Raw genomic sequence first — 19,995 nt, 5'->3', positions numbered from 1 at the left:
CCGAAAGAGTATTTTGAAACATTATCTGCTGTTGAACATGTAGCTAGTATGGACGGGAGGGAAAATGCATATAATTAAGAAAATAATACTTTGACGTTAATTAATAGACATAACAACCACTTGAATCTCATGTGAAGCAGATGTGAGTATCAGATGGAAAAACTGAATGACTATGAATGTGGATGGTGACATGTAATGTCAGAAAAAACACTTGACATAACGTAGAGCAGTCATGGGCAATCTAGATTAGTTAAAAGGCCATGTGAGTGGCCCTCCTTCACCTCATTGGGCCGCAAACTTGATACCGTGCTTGTAAACTAGTCATGACCTCCACGCATCACCCGAGAGATACTTAGACCAGGCTACCACGAGGGGCTCCACGGGCCACAGGTTCCCCACCACTATGTAGACTGTCCACCGTGTGAAATTCTCTTAGCAATTTAAACTCAGCCCATCATATCTCCGGGATATTAATAAGTATAACCCGTAAAAACAAAGTTTTTCACTATAAATCCTTTATATGCGTAGCAGCGAACTTAATATAAAGGATTTAAAAATATATTCGCCTGTGGAGGACGCGGGGATCGATCCCGCGACCTTTGGCATGGGAAGCGAGGGCACTACCAACTGCGCTACTCCGCCACGGCCTGTGGAGGGGTTACGCTCTGGGCTCTTACACTCTGACGTTCAGCCAAAGCCATGAATGCGTTCTATTTGAATATATGTAAAATAAAAAAAATTTGCCTAAAAAGTGTCAAATTTTGGGAATTTTTTTTCACGAACAATAATTGTCTGGCACAACGAGTCTGTGTGGAAAATGTCAGCTCGATTGGATCACGGGAAGTGGGTTAAAAAACGACCGAAAGATTTGCACGGTCCTAAGCAAGCAAGCACGCAAGCAAGCAAGCACGCGAACTTAATATAAAGGATTTAAAAAGGAGTACCACTTTGTTAAGTCCTGCCATAAAATCCTGGAATGTCCACCACTTCCTCAGGGCTGTAAACAGGAAATGAGCACTGCCTCAATACTCATTTGATCAGTAAATCACTGACTTTTAAATACACGAATCCCTCTTGTTTTAACACATCATAGCCTTTGATGACCATGCAAGTATGAACTTACTTTAACACTGACACAGTAAGGATGGTAACACTGTCCGCACTGTGAGCAGGCAAGTAGGCGACCCTCAGCTCCCAATCCAAAGCTTCCACATACAACACACATGTCCTGCGCGCACACACACACACAGCAAGTGCAGATCAATCAACATTGGCAGAGGGCAAGATTATATGCACTGCGATCATGTTTATTCACTTATTAAAACAATTCCTACAACAACACAACTGTACAGAATATTTTAAAACATTTAACAAATGCAGAACATTAACACATTTGAATGGTACATTACAATTATAATAAGACAATTTCACATATACGTGAAATCCCTATTAATACAACTTAAACATATTTTAAAAACATAAAATGTATATTAATAGCGATTTCACATACATGAATAATACAACTTAAATATATTGAATTTGTATTATTTTACCTTTAAATCAAATCCACTGTCACTGTCTTAGAGGTAACCTTCAAGAGGTTGTGTGACAGTCCCCAGAGGACAGAGTTCAATGTGTATATATTAAGTCTGTAGACTAATTTCACAAACCAGCTACATTGAATTAGTCTAAATTACTTTAGAGACATCATTGCCTGTAAACCCCACTCAGGGTTCAATGTGTATATTTTTGGTCAGGAGTGTAATTTAACTAGCCCGTTAAATTACATTAATATCAATTAAGTTATAGATCTAACGGACTGATAATAAGAATAAGTGTAGATGGGCAGGACATGTCGCGAGAAGGAATAATGGCCAGTGTTTGAGACGAATTACAATTTTATATTTTCTGTGAAAATAACATGAAATGCACTGTACAATTTTAGTCCGAGTCACTTACTATCACCATGAAGCAGAGGTAGAAGGATCATTAACAAACCCAAGGAACAGACCGATTCTCATGCGCTTGAAGGGTTTGTTTTTGTGGAACGCAAATTTGAAATAAGTATATAAACGAACATGAGAGCGCTGGCAAAGCATGTATACTCTATAAACGTGGTGTTTGAGTGCATGGGTCCAGAAAGGCATGTAATGGACTACAATAGTCGGAGGGCAGCATCTTACAAGGTCTAGTCATAATAAGCACATACAATGTGTGCTCTTACAGTGGTCTGGTCAGTTGTTCTGGTGTCTTTGTAAATGTTTAGTTATTTATTTTGGTAGCCTTTCTGGTTTACCCAGAATTCCATCTGCAAGTGGTTGTACTGAATATATAGTTTTGAACAATTGTCAACATAAAAATAAAACAAACCAATACCAAAAGAGCTTAATTTGAACATGCACAACTAGGCTGCATGTCCTGGACTGTTGCATGTGAATGTGAAATTTCGTTAATATGAAAAAAGACAACATTAAGTCATTCAGAGGGCAAACATCATAGTTGCACTCTTCAAAGCATCTATCTTGTGTGCAAGGTGCATGGTTGAAGCCCTCCTGTCATACAAAGCCAAAGCACAGGTCAGTGACAGCCAAGCCCATTTTGATTCCAAAAGGCAAATCAATCGGTTATTTTAGTTGACAGATTTAAACTGCACCATTGCTTTGGTAATTAAATAAAATTAAACGAAATGTTGGGTTGTTACTTCATTTACGCTTCGAGGATGACTTGTGAGCAACTTGTACCGTTTGGGCCAATAATCAAAGTTAAACTTTTGAGAATGTGCAGTACAGTCCACCTGCAAGAGGGTGTACTTGTCTTCCTTCGAGAAGAGCACCAGGGTATTATGCATCGTGTTCTCCTCCTCGTCCTCTTTGGTTGGCGATTCTTCTGCCACTGGCAGCTGTCGGGTACAAAGCAATGTAAGAGAGGAAGTTAATGTCCTAATCGTTGAAGAGAGGCTGTACTGAAGCCGAGAATGCATTTCTTGACAGCCATGTGAAAGTTTCACCACGAGCTCGGCTGAAAACAGATGAGCGCCACCTCATCGCTTAGTTGAAATGGGAGACACTTTGACTCTGATCTACATGACCGATTGACTGCAGAGTTAGCAAATAACAGATTAAACCACGGGAAAAACTGCTACACAAACACACTATTCCATGTAAAAAGTAATGTCAGAATGGAGTCAGTGGCTTGATAGTTAGATTGATAGATATACACAAGGCAGGCAAAACATAAATGCTCGACAGCTTTAAAAAATATATTTTCTGATAATGTTATACCAGTTGCTCAGCAACAGATAATGGTGTCATTAAATATTCATTAAATTACTGGTCAGCAGCAACACCTGCATCCAATATCTTTGTGGTCACATTAATGAGCCTCTACTGTAAGGGGTTGTTAAACATGATCAGCATTTTTAAATGTACGCAAATAACTGTTTTCCCATCTCCTTCACCCCTGAATAAATTGTTGATGCTAGGAGAGGTTTGATCAACCCTGTAGTGCTTTCAGAAAAAGGTAAATGTGGTTCCCCACTCATCACCTCCCATAGCATGCACTGTATACACATGTCAAATGCTGATCATGTTGAATGATCCCAAAGGCCTATCTAGCAGAATAGCACTGTGAAAGAGATGAGATTTGTTCTTCATCGAACCTATTTTTCATAATAGCTGTCAACATTGCTCACCATCCTGAACACCATCCAGAGCCACACACGCCACCAGAAATGTATAAAAAATATTTTTCTGGCATTCGTGTGCTTGAGGTAAGCCCGGATGAGCGAATGGCAGCATGATATCCACCCATGTGACTCTGCAACTGATGACGTCAGTATCATTATTAACAAAGCCAAGCAAACAGGCATCATTAAATAAAGATAAAACTAAGCAACTTTACTGCTTGAGCACAAGTGACAACTCGGTCACCCCTCGATGATGGCTCAGACTGACCAAAACCACAACTTCCTTCATAAAGGTTTATTTTATCAGAGAAGGGTGGAGGAAGAATGTACCGATGATTGCCTACAAAACCCAAGTTTAGGTAGGAACCTAGTTTTTCCATGGTAAGCTGTTAGCACTTTCCTCACCATCTTCAACCAATAACAACAAAAGCTCCCCGGAAGGTGGGTAGTGCACAATAAAAACTAATGCTCAAAATCCATACGCCTGTAATATGAAGATGCACCCGGGGGTAACTGGGCGATGGTGATAGGCTCTGCCAGCCTTAGCTCGCAGCCAATGGGACGTCGAGCCAAGGGCGTAGCCCTGGGGCTGTATAGCAACATCTAGAAGATTCCAGGGGGAGAGGCTTATGATTGGCTGCGTAGCATCACGTGAGCCAGGTGATATAAGGGGTGGAGAGAGACAGTTCGTGGTCAGTGCGAAGAACTTCGAAGTGAGACCATGTCTGTGCCTCCGGCACGCCAGCAGCCACGTGGCAGGCCGGAAGCTGTCTCCCGAATGCCATTAGCCAGCGATGTGAGGGAGCGAGGAAAGCGAGCGAACGCCACGCTCGAGTAATGGGAGTAACGGGAAAAAGGAACCCAGTGGTGTGTGAGAGAGCTGTGTAAAGGAAAACGAATAAAGACAAGAAAATACGATATCGCCCGGAGTGGGTCATTTCTTATACTCTGGAACGGATTATTTCCTTTCCCTTTATTTCTTATGGGAAGAATTTGTTTGGTATACGTCATTTTCGGTATAAGTCCTACCTTCTGGAACGAATTAACGACGTATACCGAGGTACCACTTTACTTTGATGCCTATTCAAAGGCTAATATCGGATTCAGAGAAACATCAAGCCCAAATTATTTATTCAGAAGCAGCCTCCTGCTTCTAATGTGTGCCAAACAAGACAAATAGCTGTTCTGATTCTGTTACTTGTATGATTTTCAACTATCTAAATTGAAATGATTAGGACAGCAGGCAGGGAACACATTTCTGGTTCACAAAGGGAGATAACACTTTATGGTTGAAACCCCAGTAAAGTTCACAGTATTGCTCTGCTCTTGGGAAAACGTGACCCTCCTGGATGATATTATAGCAACCAGGAAGACCGTTTTAGAGTGAGAAACTTCACAGGCCACACAACCAAAAATTCAAACAAAGGTCAACAAATAACTCCCAGGATCAGATGAAGATCTATGGAGCTATCTCAGAGCCCATAGACTTTAGAAGGCATGAAATCAACCTGGATCTCTCTATTGGTGCTCCATTTACCTAAATTTCCAAAATGACTGTTACAACAAGTTCCTACAAACAAACATAGCAAATGTAGCCAGTCTGCACCAAAACACAAATGTGCACTAGTGACTGCAATATAGACTGTATCCTGGACCGTAACAACGAAAACATGCAGAGTTTAATCAAAAATTGTGAATAACCTATTCCTAAACATTTCCAAGCCAGTAAGCTGAGTTTACCTGGGTTATGGAAAACAATGTATTTTTTTCTGGGAGAGGAGGTTGTGGTGATCCGGTAGGATCGACGGACGTTGGTGTCTGGAGCATCATATCATGATGCTCGTGGGCCACAATCGATGTGCCCACTGAGGAGGTGATAAGGTTCAGCTCAACTCTTTCTTCCCTTTGGCCAAAACTTTTTCTATCAGTAATACTGAAGTAAAGCACAGCTCCACTCCTGACTGTAACCTAAGACGAAACTCACATCATCTACTACACTGGAGTCTCCGAGCTCTGTTGGCTTTGTATCCTCTTTAAAATTGTCACCACCCCCACCAGCTTATTCTTTGGGTATTTCTGTAAAGTCACATAGATAGAAAAATAGTAATAAAATAATAAATGTTAAAATAAAGTGAATGAATAAAAAAAAATTTAATAACACGTTTCGATCGCAACACAAGCAATCGTTATCAGGAGAAAACAAACCCACTAGCTATCAGCAAAGATTCGTTCATGAAGCCATCCAGATATATAGAAACAGACACAATTTCAACCGATAAGATTGGTACAAACTGAGCAATCATTGGAATGACGTTATTAACCAGTTTAAGTCAAAACTGGCTGTGATGTTTCCATCCTACCTGCAGATGTTGGCAGTTGTTTTCGAACAGGTTAAATGTCTCACACTCACACAGCCGCCGTTGCTCGTGTCCTCGATGTGACAGCGGCGCTGCTATTTGCCATTAACATGCTAACATCACTAGCCCCGCCGACTTCGTTTATGACTCTTGGGATACACCCATTTCAAACCTTTAAAACAGATTGCCTCAGCAGCTTACCCCCTCTTTTTTCTCCTGATGACGATTGCTTGTGTTGCGATCGAAACATCGTGATATTTTTTTTAATTATTATTCATTTACTCACTTTATTTTCATTTTTATTATTTTATTGTTATTATTTTTTCTATCTACGTAACTTTACCGAAAGACCCAAAGAATATGAATTCCTGCAGTCACAAAAGCTTTTAAGTCAAGATCCCCATCAGCTTCTTAATCAAAAGTTTTTTTTCTTCCTCAAAGAACACATTCCGCCTGTTGGTCAAGCCAGCAAGATGCGCCACACGCCAACTCCTTACACAATATCCCAAGCCTTGGGTATTTATTTCAACATGCATGGTAACGTAAAGGTATTGGCACAGCAAGCAGAGGGGGCGTACTCACTCCGGGCACGATGATGGGGCTGCAGCTCGTCTTGATGCGCGAGCGACCCCGGCCGCCCCTCCCCGAACTCCCGGCACCACGAGGCCGCCGCTTACCCGGAAATCCACCTCCACGGCCCTGCATGGCGAGGACACATGCATCAGCAGCCTGTACGACATGGACCCATTGGAGCGCGTATGTTACTTTCAGAACACGGATAGCACAGGCAGACGATTCAAGTCAAAGAGATTCCTTACTCAAATGAGCACGAGTTGGTGGTTATCTCCTGTTTATAACCCTGAGCCAAGAATGTGGAAGTTCCACATTAGAATGGCGGGGGTGAGTATATCCCCAGGACAACCACAATTGACTTCCTCACAAAGTAGTAGTACTTCAACTTCAGATTGGGGATAACCTGACCTTCCGAAGTTTAAAACAATAACTTTAAATCCGAAAAAACCTAAGAAGAACTTTAAATCTACCTGTTCGCCCGAGCTTTCACAGAAAATGTTTCAATTAATTTTGCAAAATGCTTGGATGACAACCGATCTGCATGATTTCATTTGTTTTATAGAAGCCAATTTTATGTACAAGGGGCTTGGTTTTAGGAAAAGCACTTTAAATAAATATTTAAGGATTGATTTTATTGACCCCAAAGTAATAATCGATTGAGTTCAACCCAACCAAAATTTGCCAAGCCGCTCGGGGCTACTACTGAGCCACCTGGCCGGTCTCTCTTGCAAATGAGACTGCCCAGGTCCCTGGAGTTCTCTCCTGATTAAACAAAATGAACATGAACTTTATTCAACAATTACTAACTGTATACATCATTATATGACCGTTCCAATTGGCCAGCTGTCCATCAATGTTGGAGATAATGCTTTTTTTTCTTGGCAAAAGCAACATGTAATGTTTTAATCAGATGAAGTCCTTCCAGAGTGAGCAGTGCTTTACCCTTTATGATGCCTCAAAATTGATGATGCCTCAAAATTATTTCTCCAAGTCCCTCCAACAGTCCTCTTTGTCCCCCCATACTCAACGCACACCCTGCAGTGTCTGTTTTTAAGGCAATCGCACCGACCCTTAGCTTTCATGAGTTTCCTGCTAAATCTTATGATGAAACTTTTTTCCTTAAGAGCTGGAATTAGCAATTTAAGCTAACTACTTTTGTATAATCATATTTTGTGTCTGGAGTGAGACCATCAATCTGCTGCAATTTGGTAGAACTTGCAACTGGACCTGGATCATTCTCAGGTAGCTTAATTCCCAGATTAAAACCCTTAATCTCAGCAGTGCAGACTCAGTGCTCCAACATGGACATTAGCCCCCTGGACCATCCAGCTAAATGTATTGGTTTATTAATGTCATGCTCTTGAAACAAAAGATTTAACGTACATATGCAAGCACACAGGCAAAAGAGCTCTGAAAACATTTGCTACCCTCCAAGTTCAATGTAACAGAACATTATAATTTCCATGGCACTTAATTTTACAAAGACAACTATATTTTTGCACCTAATGTAAAATATTTCTGAATTGTGAAGAAAAACACGCAGTCACGAAAACAATATTGGAAAAATTCTGAAATTTGTTTAAATAAATAACAAGCATAACAGTTATAAACGAAGTTTCCTTATCCAAGAAAGCCTGAATAAGTTTGAACACGTTCTGCTTAAGGATGGTGGACACTTTTATGTGTGTATGTGGGGCACCATTTGAGTATCTGGCAGATACATGGAAGGATAACACTCAACAATCCACACAAGTAATTCATTCATTTGTGGCACTGCCATCTCCTTGCTACTTTGAACCCCAGAAAGTTAAAAGTCTCACAACACATTCTAATATCTGTATGATCCACTAACCCTGTCAAACAGGTATGGGCTCCAGCACTCTCTACTCAACCAAACATAGACATCGCCTTACACATAACATTTGGCCAGTCAGTGTTGTGGTTAGCTTACTTAATGGACTGTTTCATTTCTGGATGTCACAGCTTATCACCTCCACGATCCATAAAAAAGTACAGTCGTACTTGCGAAATATCAATGATGGTTGTCCTGTTGTGAAAAACTTTAATTTGCACAACTAGCTCGGCACAGAAAATTATCTCTGCCCGATTGCTCATATAAGCTTGGTCTCTATTTGACCGACTACTTTAAACATGACATATTTGGCAATTTGGGCAAATGTAAATAGTGTAGCGCACGCAACACACACCTGCCGGACTCTCGGCCTTCCTGGTGAGAATCTACGCTTGCCCATCATGGGTTTGCCCATGCCATGCGTGGGCGGCGTGAGCGCGGTCGCGTAGTAAGGCACATCCGAGCTGCAAGAGTCGAGAAAGAACTCGGGGCTCAAGGAATCTTCTTCCAGCGTCAGGCTTGGATCAGAGAGCATGGGGAAGTCCTGCCCTTCCGTTGCAAAGCTGGAATCCGCCATCATAGGAGAGTCCAAGCCGGTGCACCTGCTGCCATCCACCAGATCTGAGAACCCGTCCGGATCCACCTGCACATTCTCTGGCTCGGATTTAGGCTTCAGTTCATGTGCAGGAGGAGTGCCAACATTTGATGCAGACCTTTGCTCTCCATCAATTTTGAGGGCCCCAACATCCGGTGCCGTTGGATCCTCGGTCTCCATGTTCACATCGACCATGTTGGGAGGACTGGCTGCATTGACAGAAAGTTTGGCTGTTTGGACAGCTTCTGTTTTTGACAGAAGCAGCTTGTCCATTTCAGTGTAACTTTCTGCGGCGGGTTGATCGCAGTAATCCTTTTCCAGCTTAATGCCATCCTTTAAACAATATGGGTCTGCATGCCCGTCTGGTTCAGCAGTTGGAATCGGCTGAGAATCCCGTGCCGCAACATCCACCTCCATGGGCTGTGGCATCTCTGCACTCTGTGCGGGAACTTCTTGATCTGTAGTGTCGTCCTGCTGAGGCTCTTCTGCTATGTTCACCTCCAAAACATCTTTCGCTTTCTCCATCAGAGATTCTTCATCCGTCTTAACTTCCGCAGGACACTCGGCATTCACTGCCGAGTGCTCTGCTCGAGGCTCATTCTCTGCAGGGGGTTTCTCGTCTTTGCAGGATTCCCGCAAGTGTTTCTCTACCTCCGCTTGCGGAGGTTCTTTTTCTTCAGGTTTACTTCCGCTGCTCGGTAATGATGGGTCTGAGGGGGGGTTAAATTTTTGTGTGTCTTCTGGAGTCGACAGTGCTTCTTCTGGGAGGGCATGCTCCACAGGCTTGGCTGGATGCTCATCTGGACACGGCTGCTCATCTGGACACGGCTGATGATCTGGACACGGCTGATGATCTGGACACGGCTGATGATCTGGACACGGCTGCTGATCCGTACACGGCTGCTGATCCGGACACGGCTGCTGATCCGGACACGGCTCCTCATCTAATCGGAGCCTCTCCAACACAGACTCGTTATGCTCAGTTCCATCGTTATTGTGTGAGGCGGCATTTGACTCCGGATTGGCCTCGTTCTCTGGGGTAGTCCTGGTGTTGACCTGCTCCCTTTCCTGTGGTTGTGCAGAACCCTGAGTGGAGACATCCTTCCGTTCCTTTTCTGCACTCTGCTCTGTAACTTCAGAGGGATCCGCTTTAGACGAGACGTCCAGATCAACGGCTCCTGTTTAAAGATACAGCGCACACAAATAAAATAATTTCATGCACATTTCTTTACAGAAAATAGGATTACAATTGTTGTATATGTTCCTTTGATATAAGCACATATGCCTATTATACAGGTATCTTAACAATACAAGGCGACACAATCTTATGTTTTCAAGCAGAGGTTTAAATTAGTTAATAATAATAAACAGATAAGCAACAATATTTAATGTTATCTATTGCGCAGCCTTCGGAATTATTTTCCCCAGAATGATCTGATTATACAAGGCAATGTGAAACCATTTTCTGATTTTCAAGATGTGACTTAATCCATTGCTGCGTAATTTGATGTAATATGCAAGAGCCACTTATGAATAAAGTGAAGCCTAATAAAATTAGTGACAGCAAAGTACAGCAATCATTGAAGGTGATTATTATAATCAAGATGATGATAGAAAATGAAGGCGAATCCAAATCAAAATGACGAACCAAAGGGGCATGCACGAGCAGGTTGGAGTTCTTTTTATAAATTGAGTTGTATGAAAAAAAAATACCAATGTGGCTTCAGGGGAACATTTTCAATGGGTACATGACATGAACATAGCCAATGACAAAGAAAATTGAACAGAAGCTGAAAAGTGCACCAACAGCATGGTGAGATGCATTCTGGAAATTACACCCAAGAGACAAAAAGATTGAAGACAGAAAACACAAATCAGACACTTGTTAATGTAGGTAAGAAGGCAGGGACAGGGCACATTGTTTAGAAGGTTTGGTTAATGGTCGATAGATGGGAATGGTGATGGAGTGACAGCCAAGAGAAACGTTGCACATGCAAGGACAATCGCCCAAGAGATGGAGCAATGGGATGACTTTGTGTACTGGAGCAAGATGGATCGTGGGACCATGAGGAGTTGCGGCGACAGGAGAGGCAGTGGATAATATGACTGATGATGATAGCAAACACTTTAAATGCATCGATACAACTCATATTTGCAATATGCAAATACAGAAACGTTTACTACATTATTGGAACAGAAGCACATGTTTAGCATTAGAATATGCATGTGCATATATCTAAAGGACAGGAACTTCTGTACAATATAAGCTGTTGATATATCATGTTGATTTTGTTTCCACGCTCCAATTTATTTAATAAACCTTAAACGTTTATCACAGTAAATGTTACATGAACAACAATGACAACATGTAAACGCACAGAGTAGACTTTAGCAATGTCGGCTGTGAAGGAGGCCAAGTAACTTGAATGTCAGGGTGACAACGAATCACAATGCACATGAGATGAAGGGAGATTGGTAGAACAAGTGGGTCAAATGGTCGTTGTAACCATGTGCACCTTCCAGGAATTAATGAAAGGCAACAGAGCAACGGTGAGAGGCAGTACAACTGAATGATTGAAAATAAATATGGAAATCAGCTGCAAACAATACTAGGCTGAATGTGCTTAAAAAATTTACTTCACATGCAGGCACTGAAACCAACAAGAAAGAAATGAGCACGAAGCAAAGTTTAAAGACTTGACTGTATTCGGGCCCTTTACAAATCTAAACCTCACAGGACATCACATTGCAAAGAGGGCACTACGAGAGACGGCTGTTGGGTTCATCTATTCATTGCCTTTCCTAATGGTGTGCGACACATTTGGCAATACCCGACTTCGAGGAGTCGTTGTGAGGGGGTTGAATGTCCATGGGGTGGTGCGGTTCCCTGGCCGGTCCCAAGCAGCCAGGACATGCGTACTCCTCCTCCAGCTGGCTGTCCACTGCCACGTCCGCCCCAGCCATGGTCGGGTCGCAGCCCCTGTGCACCCACCTGCCACACAGTCATGTCCTTTCATCACTGGCCAGAAGGTCATCGCCGGACGGGAAGTGAAAGTGTCAGCGGTAACGAAAACTAATTAGTTACTGGAGATAGGGCCAAGTTGGGCACTGCAGTTTGGGTACTCGGGTCACGAATTGGAAGGTTGAGAGTTCAGATGTCAATCTAAGATCAACTCAGCTGATCACCTAACTGGGTTCTATGAAGTACCACCTTGTGGGTAAACAGTGACTATTGTTCCATAGAAAAATAGGCCCCCATCATGAAACAAGTAGAATTCCACCAATGGCTCAGGGCAGGCAATTAAGTGCCTCAGAGGAAAAAAAAAAATCTTGGGAATTATATGCCATGCAAAAAGTGATACATTCATGGTAATATTTGAAAACTAATCAATATAAAAAAAACTTTAAGTGAAAACTGTATAATTGATGGGCTATGCAGTTATTGGTGACTGGACTGAGGCCATCAAATAAAAAAACTCAACAACTTGATTCATTTTTGGGTGTTAAAATTAAAACTCAGTGCTGCCAACCCACTTTCGACATGTAAGCTACCTGGCCTATAGTACAGTAAAACCTCTCAGACGGATTTTTGGGACAGCCTTTCCAGTTATGGGGAACGTCCGGCATACTACAAACACTAATCTTCTATATATATAAAAGTAAAAATTTGTCTGTGGGTTTGTGTCATTGTTTGTATGTGGGTTTCTGTGTGTTTGCGCGCTTGCGAAGGATTTGGCTCTCCAACGGTGGGGTTTGCGTAAAATAAAAATAGCCAGGTACCATGCCGTAAGCCCCGCCGTGAGCAAGCACAATTCCTTTTTCACATCCGTCAACTTTAAATTAGTTTAATTAGCGGTTTAGTGCGATTTCTGTACGCTTTCTATTTATTTATTACGTGTGCACGACCATACCAACTCGCGTGCCTTTCGTGGGGAGGACAGCCCATGCCAAGTCACACGCCTTCGGTTGGAGTGAGGGGGACATTTTCTTTTGCGTAAAAAATGCTATAAAAATACACTAAACGCTCAGGTAAATTCTTCACTGTGTGATGTCCCCCCCACCCCAATGCGTGCTGTTACTACTATACAGTCGGTAGATGCTACCACAAAAGGCTGTAGATATTACTGCAGAGCGGCCGGGGAGATCGTTGCGGGGTGGGGTGGTCAGGGGTAGCAGCCCAGCCCCAGCCTGCCAAGGTGCCACCTTGGCCGGCTGGACAATCTAGGCGAGGCCGGAGGCTCTGCATGGGACGAGGCCTCACCACGCCACTCTGTCAGGTGAGTACTTTGTGCTATAGTCGTACTACTGTATTGATAGCAGGTACCACCACAGTTGGTATGCACAGCTGTAAGATTTTTAAGAGTAGGTTTGAAAAAAAATTTTGAACCGGGCAAAGCCGGGTACTTCCCGCTAGTTTTTTTTATAAACTGCAATTAAACTGCATTTACTAATAGCAATCAACTAAATATTTCCAAGTTAATACAACTTAAAAGCTCACGACTGCTGAATTGAATCCAAGTCACCTACTATCACCATGACGCAGACGTGGAAGGCACTGGAGAGCACTAACAGGTGTCACCAAATTCCATACAACACTTAAGTGCATAGCTGTAAAATTACAAGCAAACAATTGCACATCAATTGTGCAGAATGTATTACAATGATTATGGATGTCTTACATTTAATGGTGTTGATGATAAGCACATCTCGACATTCTTACATGCAATGAATATAACTTCCACTATCACAACATGTACAGCCAGTGTTCTAGTCAGTCGTTCCCCCCCACCCCAACATCTGGCGATTGAGCTTTCTCTCGGTTTCAGACTTCTTGGTGCCAATTCAATGCCTGCATTGAAAAACATATCTCCTCTAACCTTTTGCATGTGCTCTACGCATTGCAACCTCCTGCTCGTGATTATGTCCACAATGCAATCATCCCTCGAGGTTCATAAAATCACAATTGTCGCAAAATGTTCTCTGTCCAATTATGAATGTGAAATATTCACTGCCAAGCTCAGAAGCAGTCAATGGACATTAGTATGCCATGCTCATTTAAGCAGGGGGATACTTTCTCATGAGCACTTTAGATTCAGATGCACTCACCTCTGACAGAGCTGGCAGAGCAGCATGACAGCATCCTCTTGACCCGTCTTCCCACAGAGCAGGCACAGCTGGCTGTGGCCTCTCTGCCGGTGGCAAGTCTCACAGAGCGAGTAGTTCTGGTACCACTGTGCACGCACGCTCAACCCAGGGCTCCTGGCCCCACAGTCTTCACACACACGGCAGTTCTGGCAAAGACAAGACCAAACATTTCCCATTTAATCTTATAGATTGTAGGGACAACTGTTAAAAAGGGCTGATTATTATAAGCATGGCACAACAGAGGGAGTTATCCATTGTATGAGGAGTTAATTGGGAGAGCACCCAGGCCAGGTTAAAATACCAAATTCCATTGACATTGTGCACCATAATAACATAATCCAAATCACTGGGATTGTAGTGCAATATGCAAACCAGAAGACCACAACTCACCATGTATGTGACAATGACACACGTAAAATAGTGAAAACAAAATCAGAGTAAACCATAATTATTATAATTGGTCATTAAATTAACATGATTTAAAACTGGGTAGGAATGGTGTCATTCACCTGTAATTCAGCGACTCAAGGGTTGGGGTTGTTGAATCACAACATTGTGCTAAATGCCCACCAGCAGTAAAAAGAGGTGCCACTGGGAGGCAATATCACAAGGATGTTGGACCTATCTGTATGGAGTGCGAGTGTTATCCTCTCTCCTTATGTGGTGGTTTCACACAGGTACTGCTGTAGACTTACACACACAAACCATCTAAAATAAAAATGGCCAAACATGGCAATTGCAGGACCTTCCTGAGAAAGATATGACCCATTATGGATGAGCCAAGTTGACCGAAACCACGATTTAAAATAAAAGCATCTTGATTACAAGTTAAGCTTTCAGCTGCATAAAATAGCTCAAAATGTCCGCTTAACTTTTACTTTTAAGATAGGATGTTGGGTCTTATTTACAGTCAACTGTCAATACTAAGTTGATTTTTTGAGTGTCCTATTAAGATGGTGCAGAACAGAGTGTGCCTCCGCATGATAGGAGTAAACATAGTGGGGGTGCTACAGGCTCTTCACTTACCTTGCACTTCCAGCTGTTTTTAGGGATAATATTCATGGGCGGTCGCAAACAGAATGTGTGATAGCCCTTGTCACAGGTATCGCACACAAGCATCTTGCTGTCATCGCCAGATTCCCTATTAAAGCACACATACCAAAACAGGTTATCCAGATCAGTTTTTACCTTTGAAAACCACACATATCTGTCTCTCAAATAAAACCAAAAAAACAAAGCACGATGATAAGTCGCAATTATCATTGTCATTTTGCATCTTAATAAGATCTCACCTCATTAAACGAGTGAAATGTTTAACAAGCGTGTGCTCTTAGCCACAGCATGCCACCCTCTAGCTAATCCATACAACCACATCCAACACAAACTCTACATTATCGGTGGACAGCCCTCTGTGTTACACTTTAGTCCAACCACAGGCAGTGCTTATGTACTATTTGGTGTCATAAATCTACAATTTGGCAATTCATTCCATTAACTGAGCATTAACTTTACAACAAATGCTCAAGTTTTAATAACCCCAAAAATAAAGCGATTCCAAAGCTATTCACATATCACGACATGGTTGACAGCTAAAATGACAGGTTGACTATTATAAATGCTTAACCCTAAGAATGTCTTACATTCATAATCACAAATGTTTCAAGTGTGCTTGTGTGTACAACCCCATACCCATGTTTACGCTTACACAAGCTCTTTCAAGCAGGCCATCCTTAAAATTAACATGCTTTGTAAAATGAATTCCATTTATACCAACAATTACATCAGATTTGGACATCTGTATTTTAGTTTAGTATGTTTAGTCATCTTTATTCAAATTAATTAAGGCATTCAAATGCATTCAGCGTTTAAAGACAGGGACATGCACAGAGACGAGATGAAGCCAGAAGGTTTGGCTGCTATGGAACACAACGTCAATCCAACCTAAACCAATAACATCCAAAAAAGCCTCTAACTACACTCCCTTACAACCAGAACCAGGTACGACTCGGTTTAATAATGCATGGCTCAAGAAGGATTTCAGTACAATTGAAAAGGAAAGCAGCAATTTCTTCAAGTGAGCAAAAATGGGTCCAAAGCAGATTCAGCCGCATGAAGAGTCACACAAGACAATTACTGGGTAATGGTGGACTGAATTTTAACATGCATGAACTGAAAATTACACCAAAATTAGGGTAAATTTTGTTCTGGCTACAGAACCCTCAGATCAGTGCCTCGGGAGAGAAAGACTCATCATTGTTGTATCCAACTTTTACTTCTCTACTTGTCCCATAGCATGTGAAAAATAATAAAAGCTTCTACCTTAGTTAAAAAAACATATCTTCAGGTAACTTACTTGGATTTTAATGCATTGCCGCTTGTTATTGTTAAAGATTGTGAAGCATTTTGTATCCTCCTGGGATAGCTCGATTAAGTTGAGTTGGAAGTGGGAGGAAAAGGGCATCAATAATATTTACTGCTATCAATTAGGACCATGAACAGGTATGTCCCCAGTGCCATTCGAGCAAACCTTCTTGCCACTACAGCGTCTCCTAAAAATAACGTGGGCAGATTTATTGTCCCGAATATGATAGCGGTGTTTATTAAGGAATGTTTAAAAAAATCTGAAACAGCACTTCCGAAGCTCCAATATTTAACATCATGCAAAACAATGTTGTTATCTGTATCTCCACACAGCACAGAAACATCACGTTCCAGGCAGTTCAAATTCATAACTGTACTTTACAATTACTGTAGCACTGCATTGTGCATTACAGGATTAATTGGCTTAAGTTTTTTTTTTATATATTTGTTTTATTGTAAATTTTCTAACGTAAAAAGCAATACAGTAAAAACCCTTACAAGCAGGGTTTCAGTACTTACGTTAAACCCAGTTTTCATAGTTGGCCATTGTCATGTTTTTTTCTCCTGAGATGCAGGTTGGCTCTAACCTTGATGCAGCTAATCTGGCTTTGACGGTCCCACCTGATGACGGAGACTTGTGTTGCCTCCGAAACGTCGTGATTTTTGTTTTTTATTTTATTTTATTTTCATTAATTTTGACCTACGTGACTTTACCGAAAAAACCTAAGAAGATGGCTCTAACCCCATAAAGATTAACGCTAAGAAGCCGCTGCACCCTCGAGACCTTTTATAACCTCCACTTCCAGGAGTCTTAACATTTCTGCTAATAAGGCTCCGCTTCCCACATGGGTCCAGTGGGAATTTCGATCCTCCCCAGACAGGCCCTGGGGATGACCTGGTGAATTCCAGCCTGAATCCAAGCCTGATTATACTCCGGAACTATTCATCCCCGAGTGGTCCTCCCCCGAGGCAAACTGCATCAACCACCCCCCCCCCCCCCCCCCAGTCTGCCACGTGCCGGAGCCAGCAGCCCTCAGCACGCCAATCCCCCCTTCTCTCTGGGACAGTCTTCTGGCAAGTCTGGCCAGAACGAAACTGCTTCTGACTCGTGCTCTGGGAGACTGCCAGTGCCACCGTTTCCATTCCCGCGAAATTATCAAAAGAGACTGTTTGGGGCTGATGAGCAAGTCTTTTTTTTTCCCCTTCTTCCCTCATCCTGTTGTTCCAACAAGGCCTGTTGCTGCAATCCTGAACAGCAACTTCTTTCCCCCCAAGAATTGTGTAAGGGAAACCCTTCAACAACCACCACCTTCGGGGTTTCAAATTTTAGTGGGGTTCGTGGCTGCTATACATGTCCACATTATAAGCCACTTTGTTGAGCGATAATTTGTGGCCAGATCACTTGTGAAAAAGAGCTATATAGGTCAGTGCGCCTTACTTGGTAAAGTCAACTAACTTCGCTGGGCAAGGGAGACCAACTCCTCTATTTACTTGTCCACATGAAATTAACTTCTGCATTTGCATTCCCATCATTTATGTTTTATAAGGTATTTTGGCTTGCAATGTGCAAATCTTTACATTTCCCTTTACATGTTGAAAAAAAGAAGTCAGTCGATATTAAAGATTGTTTAACACATAAATAGGACAATGGGTTTTGAATGTATTACACATTATTGCAATATATTTGTAGCTGTGGTTATATTATAACATTTTGGCATAATTTGTATTTTTTTTCTATTTCTCTTCTCTGAATCGAGTGTTTTAATAACGTTAGTTTTAATAAGTAGTTTAGTTTTATGTATATTTATTGCATTATTATAATATTTGAAAAAGAACCCAGTCGATTTACTTAAAGTGACCCCCTGTTTCACGGTAGGTACTCAGAACACGCGTTGTACTACCTCTCCGTTAACAAGGTGTGTGAAAGTCAAGTGAGCATTGTCCTGGTGACGAAATTTGTTTGTAAACATGTGCATATGCAGTACTATTCTATTTCGGATTTATATAGGTGTCTATATACATATATAGAGCACTGTCATCATCAGCCATTGTCTATCCACTACTGGCAAGATACACGCGCAATCTTACGCCTGACTTAAAACTTTCGTGACTGCAGGAATTCATATTCTTTGGGTCTTTTGGCAAAGCCATGTAGATAGAAAAATAATAAGAAAATAAAAATATCACGACGTTGCGATCGCAACACAAGCAATCGTCATCAGGTGAAAAAATCTAGCGGAAGAGCTGCTGAGGCAGGAAAAAATATAGCGGGAGATCTGCTGAAGCAGGGTATTATATTGGTTTGAGATGGGTGTAGCCCAAGGGTAAGTGGACGGGGCGGGGCTAGAGATGGAATTTGCATGTAAATGTAAGATCGTAACAAACGAGGCTGTGGAGGTGGCCATTGTATTGTGAAAGATTAGCATGTCAATGTAAGAGAACCACAGCAACCGGTGGCTGTGTTAGTGAGACATTTAGCCTGTTAATGTAAAGACATTTAACCTGGTAAAGTAACTAGAGAGTCGGAAATAACTGCTAACATCGGCAGGTAGGATGGAAACATCACAGCCAGTTATGACTTAAACGTGTTATTAATGTCCTTCCAATGATTGCTCAGTTTGTACCCATCTTCTCGGTTGAAATTGTGTCTGTGTTTATATATCTGGATGGCTTAATGAACGAATCTTTGTTGATAGCCAGTGGGTTTGTAGAGTACCTTCGTCTTGGAAAAATCTATTTCGTGTGTGCCCACAGCATTAAAACAATGATCAGCCACGGCCGAGGTATTGGTCCTACCGTGTTTCAGATCTGCCTTGTGTTCACAAACACGGTCCGAGACATGTCGCTTCGCTTCCCCAATGTAACTACTGCCACAGACACAGCTTAGTTTGTAGACGCCGGGGTATTGCATGTCAGGGATCACATCCTTCACAGATGGGATCAGATCACTAATTTGATGTACTGTGTTGAATCGAACCTGGATCTTGTGTTTGCTCATGATCTTGGAAATATTTTTGGTGACCCCTGCTATGTATAGCAAGGTGATCGTTTTGATTGGGTCCTCAGATGGTTCTTTCCCAACGGTTAGGGTGATAGCTTTACGGATTGTGTCATCTGAATATCCATTCATCTTGAGGGCTTGGTGTACGTGCTCCAGTTTACTGGATAGGTGGTGATGGTCGGAAATACGAGCTCTATGGTATAGAGTTTGGATGAGGGAATTCTTCTGGGCTGGACGGTGGTGGAAGTCAGGTTTTAGGTAGGCATCCATATGAGTTAAGTACAGCTGAGGTGGTGTTACCAGTGAATGGATCTAAGGTCTCAGACAGAAATCGGGCCAGTTTGTAAGTGTGTGAGTCAATGGTGGAGACGATAGGATGGAGTGGCGTACCTTCTTTATGTATTTTTGGTAAGCCATAAAATCTGG

At 42.1% G+C, this 19,995-nt stretch overlaps 1 protein-coding gene across 8 annotated transcripts in view; it reads right to left on the bottom strand.

Annotated features, from left to right (window-relative positions):
* The window catches only part of KMT2C (lysine methyltransferase 2C), a 177,061-nt gene that overhangs the window by 73,569 nt on the left and 83,497 nt on the right, over nucleotides 1-19,995 (bottom strand). For 6 of the 8 annotated variants that reach the window (XM_078617795.1, XM_078617848.1, XM_078617983.1 and 3 more), the window contains 7 exons: nucleotides 15,234-15,348; nucleotides 14,169-14,353; nucleotides 11,894-12,054; nucleotides 8,823-10,240; nucleotides 6,625-6,771; nucleotides 2,795-2,899; nucleotides 1,124-1,228 (listed from right to left, as the gene is read on the bottom strand). In XM_078617795.1, the coding sequence (XP_078473921.1) occupies nucleotides 1,124-1,228; nucleotides 2,795-2,899; nucleotides 6,625-6,771; nucleotides 8,823-10,240; nucleotides 11,894-12,054; nucleotides 14,169-14,353; nucleotides 15,234-15,348 (2,236 nt within the window). The remainder of the gene's footprint in view (nucleotides 1-1,123; nucleotides 1,229-2,794; nucleotides 2,900-6,624; nucleotides 6,772-8,822; nucleotides 10,241-11,893; nucleotides 12,055-14,168; nucleotides 14,354-15,233; nucleotides 15,349-19,995) is intronic. The other 2 variants (XM_078617904.1, XM_078618347.1) reach the window with 1 other exon arrangement.

The sequence above is a fragment of the Lampetra planeri genome, chromosome 1, assembly GCF_965212315.1.
Source record: "Lampetra planeri chromosome 1, kcLamPlan1.2.h2, whole genome shotgun sequence".
NCBI lineage: Eukaryota > Metazoa > Chordata > Hyperoartia > Petromyzontiformes > Petromyzontidae > Lampetra > Lampetra planeri.
The sequence above is the reverse complement of the archived record's forward strand: the minus strand, read 5'-3'. Positions and strand labels throughout refer to the sequence as shown.